This window comes from Heloderma suspectum, chromosome 2 (assembly GCF_057233095.1).
Source record: "Heloderma suspectum isolate Gila_16-S chromosome 2, 16-S_ref, whole genome shotgun sequence".
NCBI lineage: Eukaryota > Metazoa > Chordata > Lepidosauria > Squamata > Helodermatidae > Heloderma > Heloderma suspectum.
In genome coordinates, this window is record NC_139459.1 from 373334952 (window position 1) to 373353875 (window position 18924).

General features: G+C 49.5%; 1 protein-coding gene across 1 annotated transcript in view; it reads right to left on the reverse strand.

The window, feature by feature from the left end:
• Positions 1 to 525: 525 nt before the first annotated feature.
• LOC146356143 (uncharacterized) overlaps positions 526 to 18924 on the reverse strand; it is a 62833-nt gene continuing 44434 nt past the window's right edge. The window contains exons 6-12 of the mRNA XM_084830023.1: positions 18786 to 18875; positions 15310 to 15503; positions 11157 to 11978; positions 9549 to 9672; positions 7743 to 8006; positions 5683 to 5769; positions 526 to 4081 (exon numbers count right to left, since the gene is read on the reverse strand). Of these exons, the coding sequence (XP_084686149.1) occupies positions 2865 to 4081; positions 5683 to 5769; positions 7743 to 8006; positions 9549 to 9672; positions 11157 to 11978; positions 15310 to 15503; positions 18786 to 18875 (2798 nt within the window). The 3' untranslated portion in view covers positions 526 to 2864. The remainder of the gene's footprint in view (positions 4082 to 5682; positions 5770 to 7742; positions 8007 to 9548; positions 9673 to 11156; positions 11979 to 15309; positions 15504 to 18785; positions 18876 to 18924) is intronic.

An 18924-nucleotide genomic window follows, 5' to 3' on the forward strand; every position in this document is an offset into this window, starting at 1 on the left:
GTTCGAAAGCATCAATTCTTCGGCGCTCAGCCTTCCTTATAGTCCAGCTCTCACAGCCATACATTACTACTGGGAAAACCATAGAACATCAGGCCAGCAAACCAAATCAGGCTTTCCTGGGGGTCAAATTTGTTAGTCATTCATTCCATTTATATCCCGCCTTTTTTCCTCCTTAAGGAACCCAAGACAGCGTACATAATCTTCCTCCTCCTCCGTTTTATCCTCACAACAACAGCCCTGTGCGGTAGGTTGGGCTGAGAGTCTGTGACTGGCCCAAAGTCACCCAGTGAGCTTCCATGGCTGAGTGGGGACTAGAACCCGGATCTCCCGACTCCAGTCCAACACTCTAGCCACTACGCCACACTGGCTTCGTTACATTTGCAGTGCCAGCTTTTGTCGATTGCAGACCTTTTAGTTAATCCTACATTTTCTTTCACTGCAGATGATGTTATTTTAAAAATGCTTCTAACACTTATAGAACCACCATGCTATCTTTTCTTAATTTTTAAAATTTTTCTTAAATGAAGCACAAGGAGAGCAATCCTATGGCCCCTACACATCATCTGGGGGGCCGTAGGATAGTTCAGATTCCTGGATCTGAGGTTGGGGGCAGCGCTCCGACCTTGGACCCAGGAGTCCAAGCTTCCCGCCCCCTCCTCCTTGCAGCTGCTGTGGAGAGAATCGCACCAGCTGCTTCTATGAGGTTGCAAAGGTGACTTCAGAGAGAAGGTAAAGGGGGCATTCCTTTGGCCGGGGAGGGGATTGGGTAGGCTGGCTTATGAGTAACCCCCCAGCCTCCTCACTTCCCCGATACCTCATCTAGACAGACAAAGAAGCCCATCTCGCTGAAATGCAGAGCAGAAGCAGCGTGGAGGCCAAGATCACCTCCACCGCTCTTCCCACTCTGCACTGGATGCCCATCAGCCTCTCAGGTCGGAGGCTTACAGCCATCCACATAGGATTGCGCCTTTAATATATTTTAGTTTATGTTTCAGTCTGTGGTGATGTTTGTTTGGACTTAGCTTGGTTACCCACCAGGGTGTCCAGAACCCAACTGGTATAGGTTCTGAAGTTAAACAGGACCGAATTAACACCTTCCAGGGGTTCCCCTTCCCCTAGCATGACCCACTTCTCCCTCGACAGTTTGGTGGCTCCTCAGCTTCTGCACAGTGTCCCCGCCGCTCCCATTCTAAGAGGGTGAAGGCCTCTCCTAAAGCTTCTTCTAAACTGGCTCTATCCTGTGTTTATTGCCTCCAACACGAAACGCTGTGTTGCCACGCTTTCTCTGTATAAAGCAGCTCTGCTGTAAGACACACCAGACTTTCCAACAGAAATGCCTCGCCTGAGTTACTGGCAGTAAGAGCTTTTAAATTAAACATGCTGGTATTTTTGGCTCTGCCCCTTCTGACTTCAGCCCCGCACACCACTGGAATGTGGCCCCTGAGAGCTGCTCCGAAATGGAATTCGGCTCTCTGGCTAAAACAGCTTTGATTCCCCTGCCGTGGAGAGATGCTAGATGATTGTAGGCTTGAGGGACAAAGATTCTGACCCACAACAAAGCACCCTCTCATGTTCTTACGTACGTTTAAAGATGCATTGGAACTAGACCCAGATACAGGAGGGGGTTAGGGCAGGGTTTTGTGAATTAACAGCTCTGGCACTTTCTCCGTACGACTGTAATTTAATTTGTAAGATGCATAATCCAAGTCTAATTAAAATCTATTTTAAAAAGCGGGGGATGGGGAAAGACACAATTCGGAAGCGGAGCATTCCCGAAGCTACATAAACAATCCAGCTTCACCAAATAAAACGTCGATCTGAAAAACAGCTACTGACCCAGTTCACATTTCAACTGAATGACACAGAAACAACAGCAGCTTTTCAAATATTTCCCTCCCTCCTTGGTCTTGAACCCTCGTGGCCTCACAGGGAGTCACAGGCTCCCCCAAAGTATAACCCCGCCTGCTTATCACAAAAGCTTTCGCTGCTGTCTGGGCATCTGTACGATTTCCCTGATATCTTATAACAGAGACCTTCACGATTTTTCAAGCAAGAGCCACTCTCTCCAGGCACTGCCATCAAGAGAACTTCGGGGCCTTTTCCTGGGCCATGGGGAGACTCGCCTCTTCTCCCCCCGCCCCTCCAGTCAAGTGGCAATGCACCAGATCTCAGCTGGAGGCCTTTCCAGATCTCTCCTCCACATCAGACAGTCACCAAATCACCAGGTAGGAAAATTCCGACAGGCTCACTTGGTCCTTGGATTGGGATGGATCTTTTTCTTGTCGCTGAGAGTGCTCTGCTCTACTCAGTGCTCCAAAATCTTCCCACATGGCTCCATGTCGATCTCGCATGCGCATTCCATTTTCCCTCCAACGCCTGCACAGTGCACCACTTCAGCTAGCCAGTTGCATTGCTTGCTGCTTCTTAGGCTTCTCCCCCGCCACGGCTAATTGGCTGATTGCTTCTGTGTTGCCTGCTTCCCCTACCCCCTTACAGCTGATGAGCAGCAGGTCTCCGGACTCCCCACCCCAGAAGACTCCTCTGGTAGCCCAGATCACACAAGCTGGTACACCGCTAAAGCAAACAAGGCAAAGCTAGAAAGCCCCTGCTGAGAATGAACAGCTGCTGCAGAGAGAGAGAGAGAGAGGCGGAGAGCCGCACTCGAGGTGACTGAGAGCCTCCAGTGGCCCTCAGACCTTGCAGCAAAGAACACTGTCTTATAAGGTGGAGGCTATGATGGCTTTGTCAGTGGAAAAAAGCTTTCTCTAGTGTTTTTTTTCCTCTGTAAATCCTTCGATGTGCATTTGTAGATACCTGCTCTGATAGGAGCGCTCTCCGCTCTCCCAGAACGCCTGCAATTTGTTTCATACCACTTCTTCTGGGTGCATTCTCTCATATTTCACAAGGCCTGATGCATCACAAAAGGTCTTGCTACAGTCTGAGCATTTGTACAGCCCCTTCCCTAGGTGCATTCTCTGGTGAGAAGTGAGGTGTGCGCTCTGACCAAAGGTCTTTCCGCACTCTGTGCATTTATAGGGTTTCTCCCCTGTGTGGATCCTCTTATGTTTAAGAAGGCTCGACTGAGCCCGGAAGCTCTTGCTACAATCTGGGCATTTGTACGGTCTCTCCCCTGTGTGGATTCTCACGTGCGCGCTGAGGCTTCCCCTGTGACTGAAGCTCTTTCCACACTCCAAGCATTTAAATGGTTTCTCCCCTGTGTGGACTCGCCGGTGCTGGATAAGGCTTGGTTTATCATAGAAGCACTTGCCACAGTCTGAACAGCTGTGAGGTTTCTCCCCTGTGTGTATCCTTTGATGTCTCAGAAAATTTGTGCTCTTGTTGAAGCTCTTTCCGCACACTAAGCATTCATATGGTTTCTCCCCAGTGTGAATTCTTAGATGTTGAATAAGACTTGATTTGTCACACAGGCTCTTGCCACAGTGCGAGCAACAATACGCTTTGTCCCCCGTGTGTAGCCTCTGATGCCTTATGAAGTTGGTGCTTTTGTTGAAGCTCTTTCCACATTCCAGGCATTTGTACGGCTTCTCCCCCGTGTGGATTCTCTGATGTTGAATGAAGCTTGATTTATCGCAGAAGCTCTTGCTGCAGTATGAGCAGCTGTACGCTTTCTCCCCCGTGTGCATTCTTTGATGTCTAATAAAGTTCGCGCTCTGATTGAAACTGCTGCCGCACTCCAAGCACTTATACGGTTTCTCCCCTGTGTGGATTCTCTGGTGCGATGTGAGGGTTGTGCTGCGGTTGAAGCTCTTTCCGCACTCCAAGCATTTATAGGGCTTCTCATCTGCTTGGAGCACTCCACGTTCTGTAAGGTCTGTGTAGATTCTCCAGTGGCCATCAAGATACTCAGTCCTTCCCTGTTCGGTTTGTTGGATTGGGATTTCATGGAAGCTCCCGACACAACAAGGAATGGATTTCTCCCTTTTCTTTTCTGTGTAGCTTCTCTCCTGCTTCTTTGGGCCATCCGGATGCCCAAACATCTCTTTCGATGCCTCCTGCTGACTTCTTTCTGACGCGATCCCATGCGGTTCCCCCTCGTTCTCACTCTCCCGTGCATCACCTACTGGAATAAAGTGAAACTTGATCAGAACTACTGGAAGAAAGAAACCCTCAGATCATTCCCTCCTATACGCTAGTCATATATCGAATGATGAATTCAGTTCTCCAAGTGCCCGTCCTTATGCAGCCAAAACAGCACCACCCACACACAAAAGGGAGGTATCAGCAGGCCTGGGTGGACTCCATGTTTTACACAAGTACAAAATACGTATAGGAATAAAATGATGGGCTCGGAATGTAGAAACAAGAAACAGGGCTTTTTCGGTGGTAACCCCACAGCTCTGGGGAGCCCACGCTGCTATCTTTTTGGTGCCAGGCTAAGACTTCTCCCAGTCTCCCACTTCTCCCAGGCTTTTAAAATCTTTTAGGGCACAATCCTATCGGGATGCCCATCAGCCTCCCAACTCGGAAGCTGACGGGCATCCTATGCAGAGCAGGAGGAGTACAGAGCCGCTCTTTGCCTCTTCGCTGCTCCTGCTCTGCATTGTAGCTAGATGGGCTTTTTCACCCATCTAGCTGGAGCGGGAGGAGGCTGGGGAGGCCGGAGGATTCCTCATAATCCCCTCCCTGCCCACAGAACTGCCCCCTTTCCTTCCTCTCCGAGGTCACTTTTGCGACCTCCAAGAGGCAGCCTGGTTCTCCCTGCACTGGCTACAAGAGGGAGGGGTGAAGAGCTCAGACTCCAGCATCCGAGGTCGGAGTGCTGTCTCTGATCTTGGATCCAGGAATCCAAACTACTCTTTGGCCCTCCAGATGCTGTCTAGGGGCCATAGGATTGCTCCCTCCAAGTATTTTTAAATAGTTTAGTATTTTTGTGTTTTGCTGTTTTGTTGTTTTAGTCCCTGAGATGTGGTTTCACCTCTTATACGTGATATTGTATTTTGTGCTGTGTCAGCATACTCATTAGTGTTATATTGTTAGTTTTATTATAGTTTGGTATTATTATTATTATTATTATTATTATTATTGTAAAACAGCAGATCCATTTTAGTTTATGAAATGTTTAATAAATGTAATACATAAAAACAATTAAAAACTCAAAACAACCCAAGGAGGACAGGGATTGCTCAGTAACCATGGGATACACATTGTGAGACAGGCCATATTCTGCGGACCTCTCATCTACACCAGACTGGCCAACTGGTGGCCCTCCAGATGTTTTGGCCTACAGCTCCCATAATCCCTCACCATTGGCCATGCTGGCTAGGGCTGATGGGCTTTGTAGGCCAATGCTTCTGGACAGCCACTGGTTCCCCACCCTTGACCTCCACTATGATACCGTACACCGCATGATTTGCTGGAGGAACTGTTGTCTTGTTGACCTCTCATGGTGCAACTGTTAATTTACCCCTGAGAATTTATACTCTTTTCAGGCATGCAGCTCACAAAGCTTAATAAGGCCTGGAACTGCACAAACATTTCCCAAAAAGTCTGTATAGAGCTAATGCATAGCTCCCCCAACCCCCACCCAGCCCTACAACACGATAACTTTGCCAGAGGCCTAAAAGGTTAGCCTGACCTGGCAAAAGCCAAACATAAGGGATTCAGGCACCGCTGTTGAAGGTACCTGCAACATTCATACAAGACAGGAGACCCAGTACATACCTGCTGATCTTGCTGCTGCCTGGACAAACAGATTTTCTCCTTCCTCCGGCCAGGAGGGGTGTTCAGGTTTGAGAACCACTGGACCTACTTTGGAAGAAACAGATCACAAGAGTTCTCTCTCAGAATGTTTGTTTGTTTATTTATTTATTATTTTAGAATATACAATTGTTTATAGTGAGAAAAGGTAGAGAAAAACAACAACCCACAAACATAACTCTGCTGCCAGAAAAAGTCCAAGATATGATCCATAACATGAGGGAAACCTACTGCTCTTAATTTAAAGAGAAATAAAGGTAACAAGCTGCAATAGCATCCAGTCATACAGACAGAACGGATATTATGGTGGGACAATATTATATCCTAACAAGTGGAGTCTACAACGAAGTGTGGCTCTTGTTCAGGGTCCCAGCCAGCCACGTACTAGTTCCCCTCGACTCAGCACTGGTTAGGCCTCAACTGGAGTACTGTGTCCAGTTCTGGGCACCGCACTTTAAGAAGGATGCAGACAAGCTGGAGAGGGTTCAGAGGCAGGCAACAAAGATGATCAGGGGACTGGAAACAAAGCCCTATGAGGAGAGACTGAAAGAACTGGGCAGGTTTAGCCTTGAGAAGAGAAGGCTGAGGGGAGATAGGATAGCATTCTTCAAGGACTTGAAAGGTTGTCACAGAGAGGAAGGCCAGGATCTCTCCTCGATCATCCCAGAGTGCAGGACACGGAATAATGGGCTCAAGTCACAGGAAGCCAGATTCCGGCTGAACATCAGGCGAAACGTCCTGTCAGAGCAATACGACAATGGAGCCAATTACCTGGGGAGGTGGTGGGCTCGCCCATGCTGGAAACGTTCAAGACGAGGCTAGACAGCCACCTGTCAGGGATGCTCTGACTTGGATTCCTGCATTGAGCAGGGGTCAGACTCGATGATCTTGTAAACCCCTTCCGACCCTACTATTCTATGATTCTATGCCCTTTCCCAGGAAACTCCATCCCACCCCCCTACCCCTTGCAACAGTCATCCAGCAGTCTGTGACTACTGAGCATGCCCAGTATTCACTGGGATATTTTGGAGTGTCCCCTCTCCCAGGTTAGAGTTTTTCCCTCCGCTAATTTTTTTTGTACTTCTGCAAAACATGGGAGGGACTTTAAGACTGAGTTCACTGTTAGTATGTATCAGGGGTGTTGAACCTCAGGCCAAATAAGGCCCTACGGGGATCCCCACCTGGCCACGACCCCTTTCCCTGGTCCAACCCCCTTTCCCTTGTCTGCCGATCATTGGGCGGCTTCCTAGCTTTTGCACATTTTTCCTCATTCTAAAGGTTGAAATGCCTCTCCTGAGGCTTAGTGACCAGCAGGAAGCTAAACTATGCTGGTATTTTGTAGTATTTTGGACCAACCGCTTTGGCTTTCAGCCCCACCCACCACTGGAACGTGGCCTTTCTGAATCTGCATTCAGCCCTCGGGCTGAAGGAGGTTCAACACTGCTGGTATATATGATATAGCATTCATAGCTCAGTGGTAGAGTGCATACTTTGCATGCAGAAGGTCCGAGGTTCGATCCCCAGGCAGTGCCTATCGGACAACAGGCAGATAAATCGGGGGGGGGGGGTGAGTGTGACTGTGTTTTTGTGTCTGAGAAAGAGAGACAGAGAGCGAGGGAGGGATTTTTTGTTGAATCCAAAACTACAGATAGATCTGGAAAAACTGCCTGAAACCCTGGAGAGCCGCTGCTGCCAGTCAGTGTCGACAATAGCGGGCTAGATGGACCAAGGGGCTGACTCAGTATAAGGCAGCTTCTTATGTTCCTACATTCTAAAATGATTTTAACTGATTCCAGTAGCTCATAAAGTTGCCAAGATTTTATAAGGTTATTATTGATTCTTAGGACATCCATATTCCCTTGTATTCATCAAGATTTGTTCCAAATCGTTCATCGAGCATAAGGAAGCTTTGTTGTTTCTAGTATGCAGGAGCAAATGTATGTGGAACATGTGGGGCTGATGAGAGTGGAATTCCAACATCTGGAGGGCCACAGGTTCCCCTCTGCAGGCATTTTGTTTCTTACCAGCATCAATACCTGTCTGGAGCGCGGCTTCACTGGGGGCCTTGCAAATCCGCCCACAAGGAACAGATTCATCTACATCCTCTGCCGAGTGGGTTCCCAGCTGACACTCTGCTCTTTCCTGACTCGCTGCAGCATTTTCCTGCCCTCCGCACTGGGAAAGAGTCTCTTCTACTTTCCACGTAGATGCCCCATGTGGTCCCACCAGGCCGGAATCTCCTGGCAGAAATTTCTCCCCCTCGTCTGTGGTCATCCACTCTTTGTCTGCTGCAGAATGAGAAAAATCACAAGCAACTTATTCCCTGGATTGGAGAAAAATAGAATTTGAAAAGAGGAAAAGGGAATTAAGAGAAAGAGGATATTTTTCTCCTCAGAGGTCTTCTGGTAATGGATATCATGACCCCAGCCCTCAGATCTTCCCGTGTGCAGCATAGGATTCTGATGAGGCTTAGGCGACTTTCTCAAGGGTAAGACAGTCAGTGCCTTATTCAGGACCTTCCCAGCCAAAGGACATGACTCTGCCATCATCTTCTGGCTCAGAGAATGAGTCCCAGCAGAACTTGCATCTCCCCAGTTTCATAGGAATCTCAGGCTACAAAGTCAAGTGAGGGCCCTTTAACAATCCAGTCAGCTCCTCCAGGAAGGGCGGAGCTGGCCCCACTACAGGTCTCTCAGCCTACATAAGGCTTTAGCTCCCTGCTGAGACAACATCCTCCTATTGTTCTAATAGAAGGGATTCCCAAGGACCATTTCCAGTGGCTTCATACAGATGTTGAGCAACACTGGAGGCAAGATGATACCTTGTGGAACCCCATCGCTCTATGAAAAAAAGGTTAGAACATCTGGAGCTTCTTGGTTTAGAAAAAAGGCAAGGGAGTGAGGATGTAACCGAAGGTTATAAAAATCATCCATGGTGTGGAGAAAGTGGATAGAGAAAAGGTTTTTTCCCCTCTTCCATAATACTAGAACCCAAGATTATCCCATAAAGCTGAATGGTGGGAAATTCAGGACAGATAAAAGGAAGGACTTCTTCACACGGCGCAGAGTTAAACTAAGGAATGCGCTACCCAGTGATGTGGAGACGGCCACCAACTTAGATGGCTTTAAAAAGGCAGACAAAGAAATATACGGAAGATAAAGCTATTAATGGCGACTTAGTCTTGATGGCTATATACTGGCTTCCCCGTGGCATCTGTAGGAAACAGGATGTCGGCCTAGATAGGCCTTTGGACTTATCCAGCACAGCTCTTCTTATGTTGTCATGGTACACAAAAATATCTTACCTTCACCATTTTAATGTTACCTTATTATATTACCTCATATTTATTCATTATCAGTTTATTTCACAAATTTCTCTACTTGTGAACAACATTTCCGAAGCAACAAACAGAGCGACAATATCAACAGTGACACACAACGATAAAACACAACAAAACAATCACGGCTGAGCGGTAAAACTGTAACTGGCTGTGTTATTTAATTTATATAAGGCAGCCTTCCCCAACCCAGTGCGCTCCAGATGTTTAGGACTACAACTCTCAGCATTCCTGAACAGAGCCCATGCGCGCTGGGGCAGATGGGAGTTGAAGCCCAGAACATCTGGGCAGCTCCAGGTTGGAAGGCTGCCTTACATAAATAAATAACCCAGCTATTTGGAGAGCCGATATAAGGAATAGTGAAAATATTACCTCATATATAAAGCTCAAAACTACCTGGTACCAACCTGCAGCCTGTACTTTTGAGGGCAGCCCAGGAAAGAGCTGCAGAGCGTACAAGATGTCAGGCATAGAAAAGGACATCCCTCCTTACCCAAAACATTGGTATCCCCGCCGTCATCTTCTTGCTTGGTTCCCCTGCTCAGCTGCCTCCATTCAATGTCCACTGGAGTCTGGCCTGCCTCAGAGGAACCCAGAGTCGCCTCCTTCAATGCCAACTGCAAACAGCAGAGAGGAGCCCGTTCAGGGGAGAGCGACCAGGTCAGGAGAGCAGGTCCCAATTCTGTCCCCACCCCTGTCCTTAGCAGACCCATTGCCAAATACAAGGGACAAAGGACTGAGTTTTTCAATTCCAAAATCCATATCAGTGTAATACTTTTATCGGACCAACCCAAAGATCAGAAAAAATGTGCAAGCTTTCGAGATCTCCAGCTCACTTCATCAGAAGTTATAAAAAGCAGGGGGGTGGGAAATACGTGAGGGGGGGAAATACCTGACTTGATGGTGAAGTCACACTGACCGGGTTTGCATGATCACCACAGCCCACCGTGGCTTATTTAAGCCACGGTGGGTTGTGACATGTTCTAGGCAGCCATTTTGAATATTGAAGCTGCAACTACGACTTGTCATGTCATCTGAACCCGGTGAGGGTGGGTTGTTGGCGTGATTAACAAACCACCCAGAACCATGGCCTGTTTTAGGGCTGTGGGTGGTTTGTTAACCAAGCCAACAACCCGCCCTCGCCAGGTTCGGAGACGCAAGAAGCCGCAGTCATGGCTTGAATATTCAAAACGGCTGCCCACAGGACACGCTAAGCCAAGGGATTTGTTTTCTGAATTGAGCTCACAGCCCTGTCACACGCAAAAATTCACTCCTGGTCTTCATCCCAAGCTTTCTTCCATCTCAACAGCCTAATTTAGAAGTGCAGGAAGCTTTTTTTTCCCCCTAGTTGCTGTAGGAAAAGAATTATAGAGTTGGAAGCAGGACTGTCTCAACCGCTTTTGGTGCCTTAGGCAAGGTGGTATTTTGGCGTTCCACAGGCAGACACGCTGCTGTCCTCTCCGCTCTCTGCCGCCACTGCCATGACCACTACCCTCCTCGCCTTCTCCCGCCACACCACCGCCACCTCCCTCCTTGCAGTGCTGCCGCCACCGCTGCCTCCTCCTCTCCTCTTTTTCTCCCCCTCCCTCTTGGACACCACCGTCCACTATTCCTCCCTCCTGGCCACCACCTGACCGCCTCACTCACCGTGAGGGGTCCTTCCTCGCGAGGCATTCTGGGTGAGGTGGCCTGGAGAACACCTGTGCCACGGCAGCACAGGCGGTCTCCTAGGCCATGTCACCCATAATGCCTTGCTCAAGGAAGGACCCCCCCGCACCCTGAGGCATTTGGGCTAGGCAGGCTCTCTGGAGAGCCACACCAGACATTTTTCTGCTACAAAATTAGACACAGAAGGGAAGCGGCTGGCAGGGCTTCCCAGAGAGCCTCCCCCATCGCACACCTAGCTCTGAAGGGTTCTCAGAGTTTGGCGGCAGGCAGGTGACGCTCCGGAGAGCTGTGCTGGGCGCTTTCCAGCAGATGCCAGGCTCTGAGGGTGGTTTTGTTTTCTCAGAAGAGATGTACCCTGCCCCATACTGAACACTGGGTTGTAGTGACACACACACACACACAGACACCCCAAATCACACTGACTCGGTCTCACCTGCTTTTCCTGTCTCTGGGCCTCCCGCTGTTTTAGTAGGAAATCCTCGGCCAGGGCCACCGCCTGGGAGCAGGTCTCCGGGCCGCTTGCCCTGACCCAGTGCTGGATCTCCAGCGGCAGGACAGCCAAGAACTGCTCCAGGATCAGCAGTTCCAAAATCTGCTCCTTGGTGTCCTTCTCTATTCTTAGCCACCCACAGCAAAGTTCCCGGAGTCGGCTGTGAGTCCCGCTCGGCCCCTCGGCCTCCTGGTAGCAGAAATGCCTGAAGTGTTGACGCTGCTTCTCCCTGTTCAGGGCGGCTCCTCGCAAGATGGCTGCCTTCACCGTTCCATAATCTTCCCTGTCTCTGACTTCCAGCCTGCTATAAGCTTGTTTGGCTTCTCCACTGAGGGCTGGCAGGAGCCGGGCCGCCCACTCTGTCTTGGGCCACTGGCAGGCTTTAGCCACTTGTTCGAAGGAGGCCAGGAAGGCCTGAGCGTTGTCCCATGGCGTGGGCTCCTCCGGCAGCTGTAAGGTTCCCCATTCCGAGCGAGGAGACTCCACTGTCCTTAGAAACTCCTGCCACTGGACTTCCCAGCGTTGGTCCAAACCCTCCTCCGGCTCCTCCTTCACCTGATGCGAAGCTGCCTGCCGGAGGGAGCCCTCAGCAGTCCCAGAATGCATTGCTTCAGGGGCCCACTTCCTCCTTCTAAATCCAGCCTGGGTTTGCAACCCACAGCATTCAAGATGTTGGGAGGAGCGTTTCCTGTTTCTCCCCGGAGGCGGAGAGGAGTGTTTCCTGTCTCTCCCCAGAGGCAGAGGAGCCTGTGAGGTTTTGCTCTTCTACTTTCATCCCTGTATAGTCTCCCAAAGACAGCGGCAGGCCATCAAAGTTTCAGAAACAAATTACCATGATCTAAAACAGGGTGTGCTGATCCTAGAGGTGGGGGAAAGGAAACAAGAATGAGAGAGAGCATGGATAAAACATTCAGCCTCTGATAGGGCCAGCCACGCAACTTGTTAAAAATGCTAGCCTTCCAGTTATGGATATGCAAATTATAATTGCCATTTTGGGGTATATCGTAGTAGCTTATAAATGCATAATTTCACACTGTTAATAAAGAAGGGTTCCAATTTATTATTATTTTATCAGCCTGCTGAGTCGCTGAAGTCATCAGATTTTTTGCTACTGGGAAAACCATAGCTTTGATTATGCGGACCTTTGTCGGCAAGGTGATGTCTCTGCTTCTTACTATGCTGTCTAGGTTTGCCATAGCTTTCCTCCCAAGGAGCAAGCGTCTTTTAATTTCATGGCTACAGTCACCGTCTGCGGTGATCTTGGAGCCCAAGAAAATAAAATCTCTCACTGCTTCCATTTCTTCCCCTTCCATATGCGAATTCTAGGAAACTCTCAGACTGCATAGAACCAGCTAATCCACACATCTACTGATATCAATAGAGGAGACACAGTGGAAGTTAGAGCAGTTGCCAGCAGTCTGGGCATGATCTTCTTGGCCAGACTTGCTTCCCTTAGGGTGGCTCCCTCCTACGTTGGCTTCCACGAGCGGCCAACCTGGCAGGGCGTCTGAGACCTGCCCTTCACTCTTCCCGCTTTGCTCTGCGACGGATCCTAGCATCCCTCAAAGGCGGGAGGGTGGATGACACGTAGAGTGTGTCATATCGGCTTTCAGGGGGCCCTAGCCAGCCTTTTCCAGTCTACTCCAGTAGCCAACTCCAGACACAGACAAAGGATTCTTTTCAAGGCTTTATTCCTTTTACAACTTAATAACTCTATCACCAGCGACTAAGCTATGAACAGCAGAGTAACCTATGCCCCGGGCTGGAAACAGTTGGTCCCCGTTTAAACGAGAATCACTTGCAGACCCTGAACTTATGGGCTAGGGAGAGTCCCTCCCCTTTTCCCTTGGGTCCTCTGGACGCGACCGTTGCTTGTGCGCCAAACGGGCGCTACGCCTCCTTTCCGCACCCTCCATAGCTCGTCACTCTTTGCGTCTGCGTTGAGCAGCCAGCCAGCTCTCCTCCCCGCGCTCTTTCACTCCCAGGACCGCTATCTATATCTGGAATGCCGGCAGGAGGAATCTCTGCCAGCTGCAGGACCTGGGAGGAATGAGCGCGCTCCTCTCCCACGGACGGCTGTTCCTCCTCAGAATCAGAACTGCTCTGAGGTTCTATGGGCTCAGTGTCCACCCTGACATCGGCATTTCCGCCTTCCCCACCCTGGAACACCCCGTTTTGGCCACTCTGCACTCCACTTTGGAGTGCAGAGCGCGGAGCTGTTCTGTGCTGCCTGCAAGGCAGCGTGGAAGGCAGGGGAAGGTCGGTTCTCTGGGAACCGACCTCGGATTCCCAGGCAGTGAACAGTAAAGGAAAAAAAAAATCAAAATACAACAGAATAAAAAAGATTCCAAGTGCAGTTGTGCCTATATATTTTTTTCTGACTAATACACACAGACACACAAAATAATAGACACTCATACACGCTCCTTTTATATGCTCCATACATTGAATTTTTATTCTGTCATTAGGTATCGAGCTCCTACGTGGCACACAGGAAGCTGCATAACGTGGCTTCCGCAGTCCCTGCCCTGCCCCGCCCCCAGGACCACCCCCTGTTCCCCACCTCTGCACTCCATTTTCAAGCACAGAGACGTAGCCAGCATGGAGAGACCCACGCTGGCTATGCGGGGGTGGGGAGCACGGCTACTGGGAACTGAGCCCAGAGCCCTGGCTCTGACCTCGGTTCCCAGAAACCCAAAAATCCCATGGCCCTCTAGACAGTGTCTAGCGGCCATAGGATTGCTGCCTTAGTGATCTTGATTAATTATTCTGCATGTTCTTTTTGTTGCCTTTATTGTGTTAACTTTATTTTGAAACGAATTAAAATTTCATGGGGGGGAAAAAGAATAAACATATTTAAAATCACGTCACACCAATAAGACCATGGCTGGTCATTCAAGAACAGCTTGTCTAAATACGAATGTCTTTAGCAGGCACCAGGAACAAAGCAGTGTTGGTGCCTGCCTGACATCAACTGGCAGAGAAGGAGACACTACGCTAAAAACTCAACAGCGAGGCAATTCTAAACCAGGGGTGGATAACCTCCGGCCCCTGGGCCATATTCGGCGTCCCAATCCAGCCTATCAGAATTCCCTAGATAGCCACTCCCCCTTCTCCTGGTCCCACCCTGTCAGGAATGAATCTGAGCGAGTGGAGATGTCTGGCCTGAGATTCAGAATCAGAATGGGCACAGCCAGAACAGAGGGAGGCACCCTCCCTAGTGAGCCCAGATACGGTGAGACTTTCTTCCCAAGACCTTGACACACCGATGGCCCAGCCTGAGCGGCTCCCCCGTTCCTCCGCCATGGGAACGCAAGTTTCGGAGGAGGAGGAGAAGGGCCAAATCAGCTGTCTAGCCGAAAATGCAGGGCAGGAGAAGAGCGGAGGGAATGATCCCCTCCATGCGTCTCCTGCCCTGCACTGGATAGGCAGTCGCATATTTAGACAGAAAGAAGTCCTACAATTCCCAGCATGTCTAAATATGCATAGGATTGCATTCTAAGTAAATAAGTAAGTAAATAAACAAATAGCTAGCTAGCCGGTATGGAATCTGATCCATTCAAGCCAGAGCTATGGTGCGTGTGTAGAAGTCACGGCCTTCACAATGGCTGAACCCAACCTTTGGAACTTCTATCCTATACTTACCGCCTCCCCCCGCGTGTCCTTCCACCCATGGATGAAGGGGGGGGGGCGGGTGTTGTTAATTTTAGACAGGACTGTTGTCTGTCAAGCTACACAGAGAGTCAGGAGACCTGCTGAATGGAGTGAGGTGTGGGGTCAGGGTGCAGGGGGGAATCCCCCCAAATCAGGCGAGGGGATCTTCTGCAAGTCTTATAGAAGGCAGATCCTGGATCCAAACCATTATGATGCTCATGTGAAAATCCATCCTTAGCACTTTCTCCCTGCTTTTATTTATTTATTAATTACATTTTTATACTGCCCAATAGCCAAAGCTCTCTGGGCAGCGCACAAAAATGTTGGGGTCCTCTACAGTTACTGGTAGGGGAGTTCCTCTGCGTTAGAAGCTGCTGCAAGGACATCCCCCTCCCCGCTTCATCCCACCCCTCAGACTTTGAATAGAGAAGTCCACACAAACTTCGCTGTTCTGCATGGGCGGAAAGGGCTGCCCGACTGCCTCGCCGTGACCCCGCCCTCCCCCACTCGGGATCGCCCGAGGTCCGCTTCGATTCAGACGTGCACGATCTTCCGTGTCACTCACCCAGGTCCTCCGAAGCCGCGCGCGCTTGCTTCTCCGAGAAAGACTGTGCAGCCCCCTCGCCTCATAAGGAGCTGCCGGGAGCGGGTGGGGAGAGAAGGGTGGAGAAGGCGAGAGGCAGAGAAGGTCGTGCAAATGCTGGTCTCTTTCCTAGGACTCCTCTAGCTTCTTTCTCCCCCGCTTCACCAAAAGCCGCGAGTTCCAGCGGGGCCCAGATGCAGTTGCAGAAAGGGGCTTCTCCTTTCCTGGTTTCTTTTCGTCTCTGATCCCCGATTTTGGGGGGCGGGGGGGGCGATCCCTTCTGGCTGTGCATTTGCTCAATAATAATATTTGTCTTTTGAAAGCACCTCCCTCGTCTTTGCACAGAAGAGGCGAGGCGGGGGGCTGGCTCGCTCTCCGCTGGACTTGCAAGGGAATCCTGGGGTTTGTAGTTTCTGGTTGCTTTGGACTACAATTCCCGGGGAACCTTCGTAAGGACATGAGAAAATATTAAGGGAGACTTGATGATGATGGTGATGATGAATTAGCAGAATATATTGTTGCTCAGTCGTGTCCGACTCTTCGTGACCCCATGGACCATAGCACGCCAGGCCTTCCTGTCCTGCGCTCTCTTCCAGAGCGTGCTCAAGTCCATATTCATTGCATCGGTGATGCTATCTAGCCATCTCATCCTCTGCCGTCCCCTTCTCCTTTTGCCTTCAGTCTTTCCCAGCATCAGGGTCTTTTCCAGGGAGTTTTCTCTTCGCATTAGGTGGCCAAAATATTTCAGCTTCAGCTTCAGTATCTTGTCTTTCCAATGAGCAGTCAGGGTTGATTTCCTTTAGAATATATTAGTAATGTATTATTTAATATATTAAGTGCCAGAAGGGTGGCTGTGTTCATCTCTCGCAGCCAAAACAACAAAGGGTCTTATTAAATGATGTATTAGATATATATTGAATATAATGTATTAGTAAATGTTATATTTATAAAAAACTTTCCACTTTTGGGGGTGATGGCAAGGAATTGCATGGGCTTTTGTCAGGTGCTCCAGATGTTTCGCTGAAGGGCAGAAAATAGTGTTTTACATAAAATAAAATAGGTGAAAAGCATTTCCTTCTCTGTTGAATATTTAAAGGCCAAAAAGTGTTAAAACTCTCCTTTGGAGGGTCCCTATTTGAAGAAATGCAATAATAATAATACAGCAACAACCAAGAGTCTTATTAAATAATTTATTACATATATATTTCATATAATACTGAATGGAAGGACGAGGAACATACCAATGGAGGGTCAAGTCAGCCGCTTCCCCATCTATTCCCTTTCAACTAAGATTTTTAAAGGAGCCAGGGTGTGACTTCAGAGTAGGAAAGAAAGGAAAGGTTCCTCCTGTGCAAGCACCGAGTCATTGCTGACTCCTAGAGGGACGCCGCTTGCGCTGGCGTTTTCATGGCAAACTGTAGCGGGGTGGTTTGCCATTGCCTTCCCCAGGCGTGACTACCTTTCCCCCAGCAAGCTGGGTACTCATTTTACCGACCTCGGAAGGATGGAAGGCTGAGTCGACCTCAGCCGGCTACCCGAGACCCGGCTTCTGCTGGGATTGAACTCAGGACGCTGGCGTTTTCATGGCAAATTGCCATTGCCTTCCCCAGTCGTGACCACCTTTCCCCCAGCAAGCTGGGTACTCATTTTACCCACCTCGGAAGGATGGAAGGCTGAGTTGACCTGAGCCGGCTACCTGAGACCCAGCTTGTGCTGGGATCGGGGTAGCAAGGCCTCAAATACAGAGTAAGGCCAGAAAGTTTGAACACAAATCACACCCTTGCAAACCTCTGATATCGGTCTATTTAAATTGTATTTCAGACTGTTATTAGCCCCGGGAAGTCCCCAATTCTCACCAGGCCTCTCCAGTATCTTACTGCAAATGTTTTAGCTCTTTAAGGGCACAATCCTATGGAAGTTTAGACAGAGAAAAGGCCTACAACTCCCAGCATGCCCCAGCCAGCAATGCTGGCTGGGGCATGCTGGGAGTTGTAGGCCTTTTCTCTGTCTAAACATCCATAAGATTGCACCCTAAATTGTTTTAAATTTTGTATGTTAAGATATTTTATATTATGTTTTTATTATCTTGTTTTAGGATGTGTATTTTTTGTGAACTGCCCAGAGAGCTTCAGCTATTGGGCGATATTGATGATGATGATATAATAGATGCGCCTGATCTCGTCAGCTAAGCAGGGTCAGCCCTGGTTAGTACTTGGATGGGAGACCGCCTGGAATTCAGGCTTCCTGCAGAGGGTTGGACTCAATGATCTTGTAGGCCCCTTCCAACCCTACTATTCTATGATAATATAAAATGAACAGCCAGGAAAGAAGGAGCCTAAAACCTTAGAGGCAAGGATCGGGGGGGGGGGGGGAATGGGAGTAGAAAGCAAGTGTGCATCCAGGTAAGTGGGTATAGGAGTATGGACTTGGGAAAAAGTCTCATGGAACTTAGCAGGATTGACTTCTGAGTAAAGGCACACAAGGCCCGGTGGATTTTTTTGTTTGTGTGTGTTGGGGGGGGGGGGGTGTTAAGGGTTGCCAACTGATCGGGGGGGAAACAGCCTGCTCCTGTGCCTTATAAGATACACTAGACTTGGAGTAATCAACAGCTGGAGCTTTTCCTGGGGCGGAGTTTCACCAGGTCTTCCTTCCCAATATCCATAGATCAAACTGCTGTCAAAAGGGACACAGCTACAGGAAGAGGTTGGAACGATCCCAGCCGTAAGCTCTTGGGACTGCTGCAGTAAAGCCCTCTTCCGCAACCTGGTGCCCTCCAGCCCGCCTGGAGGCTGGGAGTTGTAGTCCAACACATCTGGAGGAATGCTGGGAGTTGTAGTCCAACACATCTGGAGGAATGTGGGGAGTTGGAGGGCACAGGCTGGGGGAAGGATGGAGTAGAAGATGACCTTCATTTCATTGTTTCGTTCATCACCTCATCATTTTCGGCCCGAGAGAAGCAATGACAATAATACTTCATCCGAGGACGATTGTATGATAGCCGGCACAGAAGGGGCCAGAATGACTGAATAAAATGGATGCAATCGCTTTCAGCAAAGCCTTCGGCACACATCTGACACCCATCTCTTGGTACCACTTGCAGCAGCATCTGCTCGCCTCCTCCTCACCACCACCATTGTCTGGGCCTGAGCCAGAGGCAGGTGAACAAGCAGGTTGCCGTGGCGAAGAGGAGGAGGAGCAACTCCAGGGGACACTAGTCAGTGGGCCCCTGCTGGGCTGTGGGCCCTGGGCAGGCGCCCACTCATACCTAGTCTTGACGCTGGCCCTGGGTGTAACTGGAATAACTGGGTATTGCTTCCCCACTCCAGTTCCCTCACCTTCCTCTGTTTTCACTCTGCTTGATTGTAGATTGTAAACTTCCTGGGGCAGGGACTTGTCCTCATATACTTTGAGAAGCACCCTGAGCACTGATGACAGCACAGATAGCAATTAGATGTGTTAGAGACAGTTGAGGAC